Source organism: Semicossyphus pulcher, unplaced genomic scaffold, assembly GCF_022749685.1.
Source record: "Semicossyphus pulcher isolate SPU_LCO1_2020_fin unplaced genomic scaffold, fSemPul1.0.p SCAF_15, whole genome shotgun sequence".
NCBI lineage: Eukaryota > Metazoa > Chordata > Actinopteri > Labriformes > Labridae > Semicossyphus > Semicossyphus pulcher.
Genome location: NW_027211659.1, coordinates 5,473,761 through 5,492,227, shown reverse-complemented (window position 1 = coordinate 5,492,227; position 18,467 = coordinate 5,473,761). Strand labels below are relative to the sequence as shown.

The 18,467-nt window shown below is 41.1% G+C and overlaps 1 protein-coding gene across 1 annotated transcript; it reads right to left on the bottom strand.

Annotated features, from left to right (window-relative positions):
• Positions 1-1,572: 1,572 nt before the first annotated feature.
• Positions 1,573-16,922, bottom strand: ccnyl1 (cyclin Y-like 1). The gene is made up of 10 exons (XM_069662887.1): positions 15,974-16,922; positions 12,756-12,830; positions 12,437-12,480; positions 10,831-10,931; positions 10,410-10,445; positions 10,245-10,296; positions 8,551-8,670; positions 7,897-8,063; positions 4,379-4,541; positions 1,573-4,197 (listed from the first exon to the last, which is right to left on the bottom strand). Exons 1-10 carry the CDS (start codon positions 16,134-16,136, stop codon positions 4,081-4,083), a joined length of 1,038 nt encoding a protein of 345 aa, XP_069518988.1. The 5' UTR covers positions 16,137-16,922; the 3' UTR covers positions 1,573-4,080.
• Between the last annotated feature and the right edge of the window lie 1,545 nt (positions 16,923-18,467).

The following is an 18,467-nucleotide window of genomic DNA, read 5'->3' as shown; positions in this document are numbered from 1 at the left end:
TTGGCCAGCTGTGTTGTTTAGACTACTGTGCGTCTGCATGCTAGATGATACCTCTAATTTATTAGCCTGGTTTGTGTGAATGAATGTGACTGAGAGATAAAGAATGGCAGTAAGTGTGGGTAAAAACATTTTGGTTTATTTGTTTATGTGTAAATCTGATTTCATATCGATAGAGTTCCTCGAAGGATATAAAAGAGTTATTGTAGAGTTTGATTCATATTGTGGAATTAAAACTGAGTTGATCCAGAGATTGGTGCACGTCACATGTGTCTTTGTTTCTTAAATCGGGGATTACATGTTATTTATTTTTAATGAGTACAGCAGGGTTGTGGCTGTAGATTAAAGGGTTGGGGTTGTGAACCAGCCTGTCGAAACATATCTGGATTTTTCCTGATATTCAAATTGCACTTGATAATAATTGTTAATTTAAAAGCTGAATTTTGAAAAGTTAGCTTCAGTATTAATCTCCACACAATGACAGTTTGGTGGCTTATATATGCTGAAAAACATGAGTTTTCTGATATCCTGAATCAAGGCATGAGCAGCTGAAAAACTCAAAATTAAGAAAGTCTTACTCACCAGTTTTCCTCATATGTGTCGCTGCTTTCTTGACATCAAACAGGTGGAGCTTGCTTGCTCCTCGAACCCCTGCCTACAAGGACTTCTCTCTAGCAGCCTCACAGACCACGGTACGGTTCAACAACAAGGCACTCATAAACTCCTTTTACACTGCCAGTTCAAGGCGGGATTATTACGCCTCTGTTACGTTTCGTCTTCTATGTAAAACGCACGGAGGCGGAACGGTGGGGGAGGAAGTAGTATCGCCTCTGAGCCGGCATCGGATGTAGCAACAGAGGGGGAACGCCGTCTGTGTAAACAGTGGAGCCGGCAGGTCGGCACAGTGCCGAGTTGCTTGGTCCAATGTAAAATGGCAAAGACGACATGACGACGGAGCTTCATTACGGCGCTGTGGCGGAATTTCAATTTAAATAGGGCTATACATTAATTTATCCACTAACTGTTTAACTGTTAAACTAAATGTTTATTCGACAGCAAGCAAGCAGTACATTTAGATTTTCATCAGTGATGGGTCAAGTGTTCCAGGCTTGTACAGGATTGTAAGAATAAAATTTGAGCACTTTTTAAGGTACCCAAACAGCAATTCTTTTCACTAGACACAGGACCTTTTTTATTTTAGTGCCAATGTCAGTCAGTCTTACTCCAAGAGGAAAAAAGTGACAGAAAGAAAGGTAAATACTGAGGTGGCATTTCCAGATGGAGAGAGCTTGACTAACTAGGACAACCCCCATGACCCCGGGATACTTCGCAGGGTTATCAAAGTACGTCTTTTGTTAATGTTTCAGTTGAGAGGCTCATGAAGTAAAAACAAAATTACATTCTGTACATTTCATGAGTAAATTCATATATTGATCTTGTCATTGGAGGTCGTCTCTCCTTGATAAATCAGTTCAGCTCGTCTAACACCCAAAACTCGACCCTCATCGATCACAGTAAAAAGGTCAAAGAGATGATGCAAACAACACAATCACCACAACATATCTTTGTTACATGATTAGTGTTTATTTAAAATACTCCATCTGCAAATGTTTTTTTCAATTAAAAACAAGACAAATTTCACAGCTAGTAGCCTACATAGTAAGCAAAAAGGAGGGGAGTATCCGTCAGTCCTTTCTCCCCCTCGGTATCTATGTAGTTTGTTCGAGACGCTCCGGTCGGGGGGCTGGGACTAGCACGGATTTGGTAATCTGATGAAGGGCGCTTTGAGGTCAGGATGGCAGGATTTTAGCGGGAAAATACTGAGGCCCAAACTTCATTTTGTCACTATGGCAACACAACTATAATAGAGCCACTCAGCAGCAAAACTCATCCAGACTAAGTCGCTCTTTTTTGACCACCTGATGTGCATCTGAAAAGTGAAACTGACCCCAGATTGGCACTCCGGATTTCCAGAAACACTCTGACTGAAGAGCCGACTTCTGTGGATTACTTACAGTACAGTTCAATACTTGATTTCGGACATGCTCCATACAAATTAAACATGTAGATAATTTACTGAAATATAATCCAACACTGTTGGGATCACCAGTAAACAAGTCTTTTACTCTCTCGTCAGTAGAGGTGTCACGATTTTAATTATTAATCAATAATAGATTGAAAAGAAGTGTTTTTTTAAATCTTCAAAATCGGAGGCGAGATTATTTCTTTAGTTCTCGCTGACTCCATCACGTCTGAAGATAAACATCCTGCCTTCCCTGTGACCGAGTTACACAAACATCTACAGTTTGCAGGCTGTGCTACATGTGGGTACCATCGATACCACAACAAGAAACATCTGGGAAACAAAATGTTTAACTTAAATCAAAATATCTTCAAAGCCAATTGGATGGATTTGGAGAATCGTGACACCCCCACTCAGAAGAAACTTTTGGTATTCCTTCTAATTTACAAAGAACAACTTTTACATTATATGTGACGTGCCTTCTAAAAGGATGTCTGGTGATATTCTGTATTTTCTTGTCGCCAAAAAGTCCAATGAAAAGACCAAAACCAACAATGAAATCAATTAATTCTGTTTTATACATCAACCAAGTAATCTGATTGGACAAGAGGCATTCCATGAGTGCCGATATAGAGAACATCATCACTGGGACTTTTCACTGTGTGTATCACTCCGCCTCAGCCAGTTGTTCTAAATGACTCTTTTTTCACTGGTTAAATTTAAACATACAGATAAATGTACATGATACAAAGTAGCTGATCTGTGGAACACAGAGTGCAGCAGAATGTTTGGGTTGCTTGGCAACAATAGTCCAGTTTCTGCCTGCGGAACTCGTGCCTATGACCGAATCACAGCCGCGATGATATCAGTACATCCCTCCCTCTCATGTGATACTGCTCAAGTATCTTATTCCTCTGGGATAGAAAGCTCTATTGTTGTCCAAAAACGAGCCTGACTGTCACACTGGGTGACATGTTCCTTTAGTGAACACTGCTACATTTGAGTCAGTCGGACAGACACTGTGCTGCTGCCGTTAATACTCTCTAGGACCATAAAAATAGTTCCCAAAAGATGCAGTGTTTCCTCCTGTTTGGAGGTGCAACCGTTAGAGAATACCTGGGCCTATTTACAAATCAAATTACCGTAATATTCGGTGTATAAGACGCACTTTTAATACTTTTTTTGCCCCCATCTAAAAGTAGGTTGCGTCCTTTATGCCGGTGCGGCCAATATACCAGTTTAAATTGCAGAGAGGTATTTTATTGTGTGAGCTCAACTACAACTCCGGTAGCTAGCAGCATTGCAAACTGGACATGGTGAAAACAGATGGTCGGCTATAATTTCTGTATGATTTGAATGCGTTTCAAATTGAAATAGTGTTGAACTTGTGTCCATGTTTTTATTAAAAAATAGCTACATTATTAATAGCTACTTTTTTCCCCCTTCTGGGAGACACCCCCAAAAACTTATAGTTTGGTGTGACTTATATTCTGGACTTTACGGTAAATGTTTGTGGCCCACATTTAATCTGAATTTAGTACAAACCAGTGGCCTTTAGGCTGAGTGCCACAGGCAGGGCAGAGGTCAGAGACTACAGAGAGACGGACAAACACGTTGTTGGTTTTGGTCTTTTCATTGGATTTGGTGTTAGACTAAAATATAGAATAAGACAGACCTCATCCTTCATGGTATCATTCAGATAACTTAGCAGAAATTACATTTTCATAATAATCCAAAGACTACCCGACAGAGATTACTGCAGTAGAGAATTCCTACTAAACGTTCGCCTGGAAAAAAGGGACAAGTAAGAAATAAATAAAAGGTGGGTGAAAACAATAGTTGTGTGGTGAAGTTTTAGGTATTTCAAGTTAAATTTGTCAATCACCCAGCTCTACAGCCGTAATGCAAGTTACCGTTTGGTCATCTCATACAGTAAGTAGCATCAGAAGGCTGAATCCTGCCTCATGTGACTGTTTTTTTTTTAAACCCCTGTGGGGGCGGCTATGTTTGTCCGGGGCTGGCTGTGGGTGAGCTGGGCCTTCAGAGGGCAGCGGTCTGACCTATGACAGCACAGCGTTGGAGTGTCGTATACCTATCAGGTTGTCTGCGCTGAAGGATCGTCTCATGGCGGCTCGACTCAGGTCCTTGTACTTGTCCTCACACAGTCTAGAAATGGCCTGAATGAAAACGATGGACAAAGTTAATTAAATGATCTTATGGAAACGATAAATAGATAATCAATACAAACATTGAATTTATAAAAACAGATGCTTAAATAAACTGTTTATTTGACCGCCTGTTTTCCCAAGACAGCAAAACAAAATGATCGCCGGTCCATGTCTGAGGAAGCAAACTCACCTCCAGTTTCTGGGCACGCTGGTTGTTGAGAGGCTCCAGAGGGAAACTGAGGTTGTTGTCGTCAGCCAACTGCCTCAGATCAAAGTAGTACTTGGCATAGACACTGGCTGGCACGTTGATATTAAACTGCAAAAGTTCCAGGAAGTGGCGCTCCATCTCATTCCTGGTGGAAGGAAAGACACCTGAGGGTTATTCAAGCTAACCAAAACCATCTTACTCCATGTTTCGACACTAGAAGGTCGCTCGGTACCGTGGTAAACTACACTTGAGTGCAACACTGCAAATCAAAAGACATACAAGTCGTAGAATCTCAAGGAGAAAATAAAAGTCATGTAAGGTCATCTTCTAATGCGGTGGATTGCCAAATCCCTCATTCCTCTGCATCGTACTGCTCAACTTGCCTTGGTTGGCTTAGAACCTGTTTTGGCTTTCCATGTGCAATAACTCTGGATAAAACCCGTTATGTTTTTTAGGCATCACATTGGCTGAGTAACTGACTCACTTAAAATCTTGAAGATCTCAGTTTCGTTCTCTTTGGCGGCACATATGCGGGAGCACACTTCCCAGATATCCAGACAGTGCTGCATGTGTGACGTCCACGGTTGGCTCCGGTTGTAACTCTTGATTTTCCTGGCTGACGGTCGCTTTCCTTTTCAGACTGTTTGCTTCATCTGAGCATCGAGTTTGTTTCTTTTTCTTTGGATTTTCACTTCTTGTTGAAGTTGTATCTGTAGTCATCCATCTTTTCTTTGTTTGTTCAGCCATAGTAGATTACTGTTTACTCGCAACACTTGCAGAGACCGGAAAAGCAGCCGCTTAGCTCCGCCTACCCTCTCTGGCAGACCAACCACTGCTGGGTGATGGAAAACACGTCACTAACTTGTGATTTTTTTCCAGACATTAAAACCACATCCTTATCTGTAAATACATTTCTTAATGGTGTATATATATGCACGCAAATTAGCAGAATCCTGGATTAAAACAAAACAAAGATAATAAAACCAAAAGGGATTATACAAATCCAAAGAGATGCTGATGGAACTTAATAAAGTAGAAGTTCAGAGAGAGAGCCTGTTACAACCTCCTACATTGATTTGTGTCGTACAAAAACGTCTATTCATTAAACACGGAGGCAAATTGTCTTCTTTTGATTTGCTTTAAAAGAAGAAGAAAACTCTGTTCTTTCTTTGGGGTTTTCGCTAAAGATTAAATAAGTTCTTACAGGAGGTGGAATGAAATCTCTCCCACTCAGACCCGTCTCTTTCTCACATACGCACACACTCCTGCAGGTAATCAGACGGGTATCAATATCACAGTTCATCTTCTCCAGACTACAACCTCCATCATCCTTCCTCCTCATCATCATCACAGCTAAGGGAGGTGGTCGCCAAGGAGACAGCATCTAGGATGCTTTGTTGGTCAGCAAAGGTGGTGAGAGTGAGCCTGAGTGTGTGTGTGTGTGATGTCTGGTCTCCCGGGGCAACTAATGGAGTGGGCGAGAGCCGGGGGCCATTATGTAGAAGCCCTGAGAGCACTTGAGACCCTCCCCTGCATTTCTCTCTCTCTGTCTGCCTCTCTGTTTCCCTCTCTACCCTTCCTCCCTCCATCCCTCCATCCAGACCCGACCCGGCTCACAAAGACACTTCAATGGCAGCAATGAAATCAGAGCAGAGAGAGTGGAGGTCAGACACATATGAGAGGAAAGAGAGAGAGGGAGGGAGAGAGAGAGAGAGATGGGGGGGCTCATGGACAGAGAACAAGCATGCAGGCAGGCAGTGAACGCACCCAACCTCTTTTACACACACACACACACACAAACACAGGAAAAGCAATTGTAGGAAATAAAGCCTGGGTGCTTCAAGTGCAGCCCGTGGCCTCTTCATCGGCCAGCGCCACAGCAGAGATGCCTCAGCCTCCATCTATCGGAGCACTTCCCTTCTTCTGTCCGCTTTAAGTGCATCTTTGTTGTTGCATTTCGTTTATTAGAGGCAGCATGTAGTGCCAGAGTCCGGCTACATGCGTGATCTAAAGAATAACTTATAAGTGACACAAATTGGAGCCTGATTTTAACATTAAAGATGAGACCAAATTAATTCATGGATCTTAATGTACATAAACCAGGGGCTGCACAGATTCTAAGGTTGACTGTGGCTTTGCTGCTAATACCATTAGCAACACTTACAGATGCAATTGTTGCTAAAGAAACGGTTGCAAAGAACACAGACATAAATCTTGGTGATACAAGAATGGGACAGTGCACACAAGACAAAAACATCTCAAGAGAAAGGGGCCCTGAAGTTCAGCAGGCCTTCCTTTGAGCCGTTCTTAAGGGTCTCTCTGAACTCAACCTGAAGCCAATGTTTTCACGCTGTGAACCCAGAACATGCAGTCCTTCTGGCCGTCCAATACTTTGTAATCAGAGGTCGGGTGTTGGAATAGGTTTCAGAGTGAGTGAGCCCAAAAACATCTAGTCAGAACAGAACCAGAGTTTAGACTTTTTTCTCGACTGCCAATTTGGCGGTTAATATTCAGGCCATATAGAAAAACTACTGGACATATGCTTTGAATAGCAATATATGCCAGATGAATTCATTAATTCGACATTAATCAACACATTAGACGTCATCCTAAATGTGTATCTTTGCATGTCATTAACTTTAAACTTAAAATAAGCTACATGAAGAAGCCAAAATATGTCTAAAAAAAGGGGAAAATAATCGCCTCGTCGGTCCAAATTCGCGCTTGTGAAGTTGCTCTGTAGCTCAGTTCTCGGCGGGGCTTCAACAGAACTAGTCCGCTGCTTTTGCAAAGTTTAAGCCATAAAGCCCATTGGGACGACTTCCAAGTTATTAACCTTTTTCCTCAGTGAGGCCGTTTTTTTCCGGTTCCGGAGCGAGAGTCCACTCTGTGCGGCCACACTCGACACGGGAATTGTGCTCTGCAATCTTTACAATTCCCAAAAAATCTCAGATGATAGTTTTACAGACGGAGTGGAATTTCAACCCGCCATAACCACGCAGCGCTGTCATCATCGGCGCTGCATGTCGCCGAGTACCAAGATGCAAATGACGGGTCGCTCTGTGCCGTCTCCGTCTCTCCATCTCTCGTGGTTTTAACAGTGGAGGCAGAGGCTGCATAAGTTTATATTGAAGTTCTTTTGGAAACACGTCTTTTAATTAACACAATAGCCTATTCAATACGCCATTACTAATTTTTTTATTATTCATTTATTTGGCATATTTTCCCACCTGACATTTTGGTCATTGATATCTTCTACAGGTGATACAGGACTCAGATTTCCTGATCTGGTAAGTTCACTACTTCTGAAAGATGTCCATCCAGAGAGGTGTTTGAATCACTCTTGTTCTGACTCCATGAGCCAGATTATTCATGGGAGATCCTTCGAAGGTAGCGGATGGTAAACACATCCTGAATTTAAAGCTATAGTCTGCTCTATGTGGTAACATTTGATAAGCTAAGTGACGGTTTTTTCGGTTTTTGTGTAAAAACAAACTCACATGTCCTCCACAGTGATGTCTTTGAGGATCTGGCAGTAGTCTACGTTCCACACAGCTTGGTCATCCCAGACTTTGGAAGCCAGCAGGATGGCTCCCAGGACGATGCGCTTCCAGTTAGCGGGGCAGATATCCAGCTCAGCGTAGGTCAGCAGGCGCTCCAAGTATACCTTGAGGAAGAAGAATTTAAATTTAATGGTGAAGGTTTGGGCAGCTGAATCCTGAACAGTTCTCTCATAATAAACAAGAAACAACAGTTGGGTTACTAATGGATTATGGCTCATGTGACGCACCAGAAATACTCATCTAAACACTGCTTTACTAATATTGTCTCTACTGTTGTTAAACTGTGTTTTTATTAAAGGAAACACGCCTAAACACGAGTCTGTGTGAGCTCCTCACCGACTAACTGTCATTTGGGACGACAGAGTTTGCAGTGGTTTGCTGCCCCCTGGTGGCCAGTTTATAGTAATACAACAGCATCCAACAACATGAACTTCTGTACTAACTACATACTCTACCTTTATCTAGCGTTGCCACAATAACCAGAATATTGAATGTACTGGAGTGTAAAGGATCATATAAGTATTAAAACAATAAATTGGTGTTAACAGAATTGTGTGTGTGTACAGAAGCATCACAAAGAGTCGGACTTACTAGAGTGACGATGGCACATTCTGCAGTGAGCTGTGCGGCACTGAAGAGTGTTCTGACGAAGCGGTAGATCAGTTTGTGTTCTGGGTCTACGCGGGAGTACTCGTCCGGCACTGGCTCTCTCTGTAAGAGACAAACGCGCAAAGTCTGAGGTGAGCAAGGATGCTGAAATGTTCTGGATTTATCTTGATGGAAAAAACGTTAAAGGGAACAGGCCGCAAATTGCTTGTCTGATTTAATTCCTTCATCTTTCTGCATATTAAACTGATAGTGGAAAAGACATTGTTTGGTCAGGGAGTTAAATCTATGAGTGGTTGTAAACACAGAGAGAAAAAACCTGGTTGGAATTGTAATTCAAAATACAAGGCCAAAAAGCAATCCTGTTGTAAGCAGACATTTAGTAGAAGCGTTTGTTAAATCTGAGTCATTCTTTTACAACCAGCACTTGTAATCTCATCAAACCTCATATCAGTGTTGTACCAAATGTTCCTCTTGACCCTCCTCTCTCTACTACAGGCTGGAGTGGCCCTCCAAAACCAGAGCTACGAGGGTCAGCAGTAAAACAACTTCACGCTGGAATGAGACACCAGTTAAACCTCATTATCACCCGTCTATGACTGAGTGGAAACCATTTATAATAAAAACAACGAGAGGATGAGAATGAACAGTGTTCTTTTTTTATATTAGTGAATCATATCCATTCTAAGTCTGCACAACTGAAAAAATAACTTCACCACCATTTGGTACATTTATCCACATGTTGAGAACTCAAGGGGCACCTATTGTACCAGACAGCTTATCGGACATTGGCACAAGGTTTAAGCCGGGATGAGGGTCAAGGAGGATCAGGGAATTCGGGTTGCCTCACAGGTTGCAAGTCTGGCCTTTGGCTGTGTTCATACTGCAGATAAAAATGTCCAAATTCACATTTTTTTTGTGACACAGATCAGATTTTTTTCAAATCAGTGTGAACAGCAAAAAGTTGAATGATGTCGTATTTTTTAAATTCGGAACTGAGCTACTTGAACATGTGGCACTAGGGGAATCCAAAACATGCAACCTGCACGCGACCTGTATTTGAACACTCAAATTGTAATTGGTCCACGTTGCCTTGGTGATACGCATTTCCAGGAGTGATTCTAAAAGAAGAAGAAGACTTGTGTTTTTCCGCTTGACCATGGAGGACATTGACGCACAGCAGGGGAGATGCCTCGATCCAATCAAAACTAGAAGGCTCATACCGCAGCCGAACACGTGAAATTCTCTTGTCCGTCTCTGATGGAGAAAGTCTCAATGCCCGAGAGCCGTCCATGTTTTACTGAAAACGAATGTCAGCCGATGCAACGCCTTTTGTTACTGTTGTTTGCACCTGGTCTTTATTAAACCATTTTCTGTTCACGTTGATATCTTACCTGGGTCACATTCTAAAATAGATACAGTGATCCCCAAACAATCAGACATGAGCCACAAATCGGCACTGAGAAGTACGGACGCAGCCTATGTTCGGCTAGCTCTGCACACAGTTAACAAACCAAAAGTCAAGTCAGTGAAAGGATGGGCCTAACTGGAATGTAAGTGGGATATTAATTTCTATAGCCATTTAAACAGGTGAGTATATAAAATTGCCCTTACATGATATTTTCTGCATGTAAACGTAGTGTGTTGTCTTGTGAGAAAACCTCAGAAAGCAAACTTACTGATAAGGGGTGCAACTTCTCATCAAAGATGTCCAGTGACTTGTCGGAGTCCCTAAAGCACACATAATACATTTGTTAATGTAGCACACACACACACACACAGTAACATCAGAATAACCTGCCAACAATTGCACCTTTAGCATCAAATAAAACATGTGCACCTACCTGTTTTTGATGTGGTAGTATATTGCTAATGTGACACTGAGGAAAGAGAGAAATGAGGGAAAAGACAAACAGTGATATTAGTTTATTGTGTTTTATAGCCTCATTAATGTGAGAATCGTGTGCCTCGTATGTGTGTCAGTCAGCCTCCGAACACAAAACGTTAGCACACATTCAGCTGGGGGGGATCTCCATCTAAAAAACACCGTCATAATCCAGATGAAATGCGTCCAGATTCAGTGAAATAATGTCATTACAGAGGACGGTGCTAAAGCTGTTTCAGTCACGCATCCATTCAGTCTTACTCCAGGATTACCGCGCTGTGATGCAACGGGATTTTCTCGTGTGAAATTAATGACTTTTTGGACAACAGTGCATTGTACGTTTGTGTGTGTGTGTGTGTGTGTGTGTGTGACGTTCTCACCATTTGATTGTGCTTTTGAGGTTTGGCTGGCTGACCGTGTTGTCGTCGATGAAGATTGTGGAACAGGAGCTGTATTTCTTCGACAGCGGACCAGGAGATACCTGAGACAGTGAAGACACACGCCATCAACAACGTGAACTCGTCACGAGACAGGATGTAGTCCTAACTGATGCATTTCTTAGACAGGTTTCTAATCGTTGCCCAAGTCTCAGAATTTTACTGAAATCTTAATCAGTCTGCTGTTATGCACATTGACAGCTGCTTTTCAGACTTAAGTCTGAGCCGATCAGAGTTTGGAGGCAGGATTAGAAATAATTGGGCGATCATCATTATTGTGCTCGACAGGAAAAAGTGCTTGAAAATAGCACAAAGGGCTGTTGATGAGCTGTACACGGCTGTTGTACATATACCATAAAAATATAAGACTGTTTTGAGGGTATCCCAGAGGTAATAAAGGTTTTCTATAGCTATTTATTAATAAAACGTGTCTACAAGTTATTTCAACACAATATTTTATTTGAAGCACATTCTAAACACACACAAACTATAGCCTACCATCTCTCTTTGCCATGTCGAGTTTGCGTAGCAGCCTACGTGAACTGCACTGGCAGTCATGACGGTGCATGTCCGTGATGAAGCGTTAGCTAGATTATAGCGCCATCGTCTGGGTAAAATACCGCAAAACAATAACATACCTCCTTCTGCATTTTAGACAGGTATATGTCGCACCGGTATAAAGGACACGGCCCACTTTTTAGATGAAAAAAAGTATTAAAATTGCGTCTTATAGAGCGAATTTCACGGTTGTTGTGATACATGATAAATTTTGCGATCTCTTTGGCAAAATAGCCAAATAACATTGTACGAGCCATTTCTATGTGCAGGTGTGTAAGGTACCAAATTGGGCCAGTAGGTGTCCTCATGGTGATCGGTGTACTTTTTTATATAGGTGGGAACTTTCTGTCAGGTGTTGCTAGACGGAAGAGCACACAGTTTTTCGACCGCTCCGGGCTCCGTCACGTTTGTTTGTTGTGTGGTGACACAGCTGAATGGACTTTATATGCACTGGCAATGGATTCTTGCACGTTATTGAACATAATTTAAACGGTGAGAAATAAAGAACGCATCCAAAGAAGAAGCGAATCCGGAAGCTGGTATACAAGTTATAGTCGTGCAGTAGCCAGCGCGCCGAATAGTTTTAGCCTGTCTATGCAGCCCCTCAGTGGCTTTAAGTTTTAGGCTCAGCCGCTACAAACATCATCAGTTTTAGATTTTCTGGTTTACCTTTGTTTCTATTTGGTTACTGGGTATTTTGAACTGCTTAAAAAAATCTATCTTTGAGTTTTAATGCAGAGCTTTAGTCGTCTAGGCTCTACCGTTGTTTTAAATGTTTCTCCACACTTGCAGCAAAAAAGTAGTGAACTAACAGTGAATAGATGTTTGACACTCTGGATTTGGTACAACATTTTGTTACTTTAAAAATGTATAAATTCAAACACAAAAGATGCATAAATTAGTTACATTAAAAACCTGTCATGCTACTGTGTATATCCTCCTTTAGGTGAGTAAAAACACAATACATAAGCACTACAATTTTGACACTTACATGACTGATATGATTTATGTGGTTGCTTTTCCTCTTGTCTCGTACTGTAAAGGAAAAAAAGACAGCAGAGAACAGCTTTACTACATATTGCAATGAATTAATCTTGTTATAGCTCATAATCAAACGCAGTATTACACCTGAAGTGTTTTAGTTAATAGTCTTGGTATGAACATATTTACACAGCAACTTAAACCACTCAGACAACTGCACTGATATTAAAACAACTATCTGTTTCAGTATTTGAATGTGTGTGTGCTCTTAGGGAAAACGGTTAATATGAATCACTGCTGTCTGTGCGTGTCATGTCAGGATTGCTCACCGTCTGTCTGGGACTTGCTAAGAAAGATGGTACTTGCTCGGGCGTGGTCCGACGGATTAGACTCCAAGGCCAGCTCTGAGAACACAAAAAGCGTACGCAAGCCGTTTATTAAGACAATCTGCCAACAAAGGCACTTTGTTTGCGGCTAAGCTCTCGCTCTCTGGTAGTGATGACGCCAAAGGGAGAAAACAGGAAGCCATTAGCAGACACATTATTCAAACACACTGATGGGAGCAAAGGGTGTAATTTTGTAAATTGTTGTCTGTGCAGTGTGTTTTGGGATTTATGAATCTCACAACAAACAGCCCTTCAGATACACAGGAAGTGAAGGTGGCTGCTGTTTAGAATTGAGCATCACCAGAGAGGATATTAGAGACTTGACACAAAACAGTCGAAACATAAACAACAGTTAAGTTGTTGATTGTTAAAGGGCCAGTTCGCAGATATTTAACCTCAGTCAGATCATGCTTTTATGGGGAGCTAATGCCATTGTGGTACAAAAAAAATGCAGTTTCGCTCTGTGCCTTAGGAGGACGCTATGTGCCAATGGGCTCTGGAAAACCTCCGCCAGACTGCGTGTAAGGCGTCATCTTGCGGAGGACAGGGAGCTCGCTAAACTACACTTCCTCAATCTATGACGCCCGTCTCCGATGTCATGTCTCGTTCAAAATCGTCAGGTTTTAAATGTAGACTGCAGACCTGAAGATTTGAATGGTAGTATTTCACTCCAGCGTTAGAGTGAGGGGTGCAATGCACCCTGGGTGTTGTAGGAATGTAGAATGGGTGAAACCACAAGCTGTTTGTACAACTTTCTCCACAGCTATGGCGCCAATTTTACTTCTATTGATTACAGAGAACACCAGCTTTGACTGTGGCTTTCTCCAGGGGTGAATTGCTCCTTTAATAATAAAGACAAGGTCAAAACCTAGCGTGTGGCTGAACGCATGTGTGGCTTTCAGTATCACAATATATTGAATGATAAGTCATGCATCATGATACATCAAATCACAATATTCTTGCCCATACAAAGCCTTATACAGAAGGCCCTACAGTTTGATTAATTCATTTTACAGACCTTTTATTGTAGGATTGTAACTACTTGTGGACATGAAGATAGTCTTTAGATAGGACTGTTAGTTCCAGTAACACATACACAACGACAGCACTGGTTTAAACACAAGCTCAAATTGTGTTCTTCTTTATCTAAATCCGTGCAGACAGCACGTTACATAAAGGACGGGGGATTAGGCGATGGCTGCATTTGTGAAGTGAGGACAGCAAGAAGAGACACAAGGAATGTAGGAAGGACTGCTGGACTGATTCTGACCCTCACCCTGCAAACAGCTGGTCTCACCAAAACTGCGCACATATGCTACCGACTGGCCACAACAACATGAATGGAATGAACACCGACTGTGCTCGTCTGGGAGCCAATGAGGAGTGGCGACACTTGGACGGATAGTACAGAACTGAGCTTTGGTCTTGATCACAGAGAAATATCTGAGATGCCTTTCTGATCAGGGGCCTGTAGCACGGCAGGAGATCACAGCATGAGCAAAAAAACTTTAAGGGGGGGTTTGGTTAAGACTTTGTCTATTTGTAAATGTTAATTACTCAGGTCACAGTGTAACACAATACAAAATGCAGTTTATTCACAGGTACATAAGCCTGTATAAAAATAATGTTCTCCTGGATTAGGCATGATCTCTCTCTCTATTTATAATTTATTTCTTCCCCACCCTGCTCACAAGCAGGACATGGAAATAAAACTGGGAAAATAATTAAAAATAATAAAGAAGGGCTTATTTTAATTGGTTAACATCTGAGTGTTTAATGTGGTGCCAAGGAGATAAAGGGTTTGTTTTCATTGTTTATGTCTGACTTGGTAATGTGACACCAGTGTGATCAAAACGATGCAGTGCCCAATTTAAGAGTGCCAAGAATGCCATCATCATCCTCAACATCATCAAGCCCTGCTGGCAGCAGGATGGGAGGCAATAAACACGTCTGGCAACTTGGCAACAGGGTCTCCGTCTGTGTAATTCCCTGCAGCAGTGAAAGATAATATTTCATCAAGTTGTTTTATCATGTTATATTGAAGATAGATCCTGTTAGTGGTGGAGGGTAGAGTCGTTCTGATTCTTTTATCGATCATCTTTCCACGTTCTTAACAGAATCATCAGCAGTGGTTTCCGCTTCACAATTACAATGAGTGTTTTTCCATCTCTCTAAAGCAGACACAAGTGAGAGATGCGTCAACCAACATCTTTGACTGTGAAATGAGAAAACAAAATGCATTCATTCTCTGTATATATTAGGAATTTGACCAAGTTGTGTTGGCGGCACCAAATAAAGACATATCAAAATAGTATTGTTGCTTGTTACTTTTATAACTACATACTGCTTGTAGAACAGTTGTATAAAAGCAGTCTCACATCTGAGGTTGTGATGTTGTACTGAATATCAACACACAGAGATTATCCATGGCACTTGGCCTGCAGCCTTGTGTGTATGACCGCATAATATTCTGTACAACTGCACTCTCTTTCGTGCGATATGGCTTGAGTAGGTATCGAACAGTACTCGGTAGGGCTGGACAATATGACAACATGTATCGTGATGTCACAAAACCAGTGGCTTAAGTGCTTTACGGCATTTTTTTACGCCAATGCTCTACGCTCTAATCCTTGCACATGGGAGTGAACGTGGGGCGAACCATAGAGGGAGGGGTTCTTTATTAGCATGGACGTTAACGTGCAGAAAAGGACTCGGAAACTCAGTACTTTTTATTTGTGAAGTATTTCACTAACACAGGATTATCCAGAAATAGGCTTTACTATGTGGTTATTTCATATAGACTAATTATTTGTTAAATGACCAGAAAACATACTATATTGTGATATATATCGTTATCGAGATATGAAAAATCATATATCGTGATAAAGGATTTTGGTCATATCGCCCAGCCCTACTATCGGTAGATCTCTAGTGGTGGGGTCCCTTACACTGATATAACGAACTCTGTGTTTACGGATGTTATCTTCTTGACTAATTTGAGTGCTAAGGAGTCATAAGGAGGAGGTTCTTTACCATGGCAGTAACTGGATTATGATGAACCACCCGATAAACAAACAATATGGGCGTGATGCGCCATGGGCTCGAATACAATAAATGAAAAGACAGGTTGAAGTTTGTTATCATCACAGGTTTAGACATACCATCAGGGACCTCTCTGTCGCTTATATGCTGCAGGTAGGGCACGGTGTTATCATCGCTCACTTCGGTGCTGGTCTGGAACTCCTCCAGCCGCTCTGCCGGTTGTCGCGACGGTAGCTTAGGGCTGGACTCGGGTGAGACGCAGCATGACACCGTATTCCCCATTCCAAAGCAGGTGTAAGCTTCACACTGTTGCAGCCAAGTCAAAGTAGTGCAAAAATTTGTAGCTAGCTAAAGTTAGCTTCCCCCAGCCTCATTAACATTACCAGGCTATACTCAGTATTAGCACAACACTAATGCTAAATCGCCGCTGTCCACCTCCTCCCAGGAGCCGCATTCCTGTCCATTTGTGGGTATGTAACAGTTAGCAGTCAAACAAGAGTCAGCCAAACAGGCTCACCCTCTTGTTGAAAATCAGTTATATTCGATGTGTTGTTGTAACAACAAGCAGTTTTTACACAAATGCCGGGGGTTGTCTATCCATTCATTCATTCAAAATGCTAGAGTTTCGCTGCTAAGCAGCTAACTAGCATCGTAGCAAGCTAAGTACTTAGCTTGTCTCTTTAACTTTTTTCTACTCCACATTAATTCTAATGTTTACTACCGAGTAAACACAACGAACTCAAGAATATAAAAATGTCTAGACTTAAATTCGAGAAATTCTGGCAAATACGTTTCTTGAGACTTTCCAAACAATCCCACAGATGTCTTCTTGTAGTCGGATCGGTGTGTTGCCAAATCTAGTCCGAGGCTTCTGCGGCCTTCAGGAGAATCCGTAGGTAAAAAATGGGAAAATCCTAGACTGTAGGCTAGAATTTCCCAATGAGGTCAGGTTGATAAGGCCTTGTCCCGGTTCGTTATAAGACAACCATATCTAGTGGCTGGTCCATACTCCTCCATTAGTGCCTCCACCCCGTCAGATTTGTGCTGAATGTCCTCCCAGCCACCGTCGCCATCTGTTGCCGGAGCTCACAAACGGTACTACTTGGAACGGATATGTTGTAGCCCCGCCCACTTAGGAATTCCATTCACTCCCATTTGCTAAGAAATCAAAACAAGGACATTTTCCAGCCGCTCATTGGCTGTAGGAACTGTCTGTTGTAGACGATTTAAACCGATGAAATGTATTTACAACGCTACTATTTTTGTATCGTCACCGATCCACACCCTTTTTTGACAGTGAAATCTGAAGGCCGTCCTCTATTGCATTATCTGCATGTCAATCAAAGCATCTCCCTCATTCAAGCGGTAAGAGGAAGCCAGGAATGGTTGTAGCACTTAACAGTTAATATAATATTCCATATTTCATGACATTAAAAAAAAAAATAGGACTTGATTATTGGTCTTTGTGAAATAGCCAGATAATAATTTTTTTTTAGAGTCAAGGACAGTTTTAACAATTTAAAAAATAATTCTGGGACATATTTTTGGAGGAAATGTTCTATGCAACTAAAACAACAAAGTAAATATATTTATCTGACCGTTATAGTTATAACACTTCAAATTAAATTAAAGGTGCTGATATATATTTTTTTTATAGTGAATGGTTGTACAATGTAATATAAATATCAATCTATACACAAAGCCTCATATCATCATTGTATAACTTTTATGCTCAACCCAGCTCTTCGGCATTGTAATTAATTAAAATGGTTTAAAACATTAATTGACTGTTATACTTGTATCAAAGCAAATGTACTTTACACCAAGAGCAGAATAAAATGGGAAAGCGGTTAAAGCTTACAAAATAGCCATGTTCAAAATTGTTGCAATGCTAAAATATTTCACCTGAGTAAAATTGCAAAAAATCATGCAACCATTTATTATTACATAGCATAGCACATATCACTTGGATCTCATTTTAAATTACCTGTCTCTTAAGTAATAAAAAAAATAATAGTTCAGTAATCATATTATTGAATAATTGAACATACAATACGTAACAGTCTTCAAGAGCATTTTATTGCAACATAGCAAGTGTTTACAAAAGAGTGATGAAATGTCAGAGTAACAGCACTTTCAAATAATGAGCTGGTAGAGTTTTATAATGTGACAATGTTGAAACAAACAGCATCACTTGGTGATCTTGTCCCTACAAGATGCTATACAATACATGGCATTTTCAATTGACAACTTGTAAAAGTGGCAATATATAAACAGATCACATTAAAAGTTAGAAAAAAGTCATTATTACTGTTCTAGAAATTATATATATATATATTTATATATACTTTTACACACATAGATATAATAATCTGTTTCATGCACAAATGAGGCCCTTGGTTATAAACTATCGTGGCACAGAAATGAAAATACTTTTGGTTTAGTTGGAAAGATTATTGTATAACCACAGCACAAAGTTGAGCTCACTATATCAAATCAACAAAAAAAGATTATTAATCAGGGTTTTTTTCAGCACCAGCACTGGATGTGTGAAATACGAGAGGTGGAAATGTTTTCTTTTTCAGAATACACTTTTTTTCAGTTTTCAGTAAC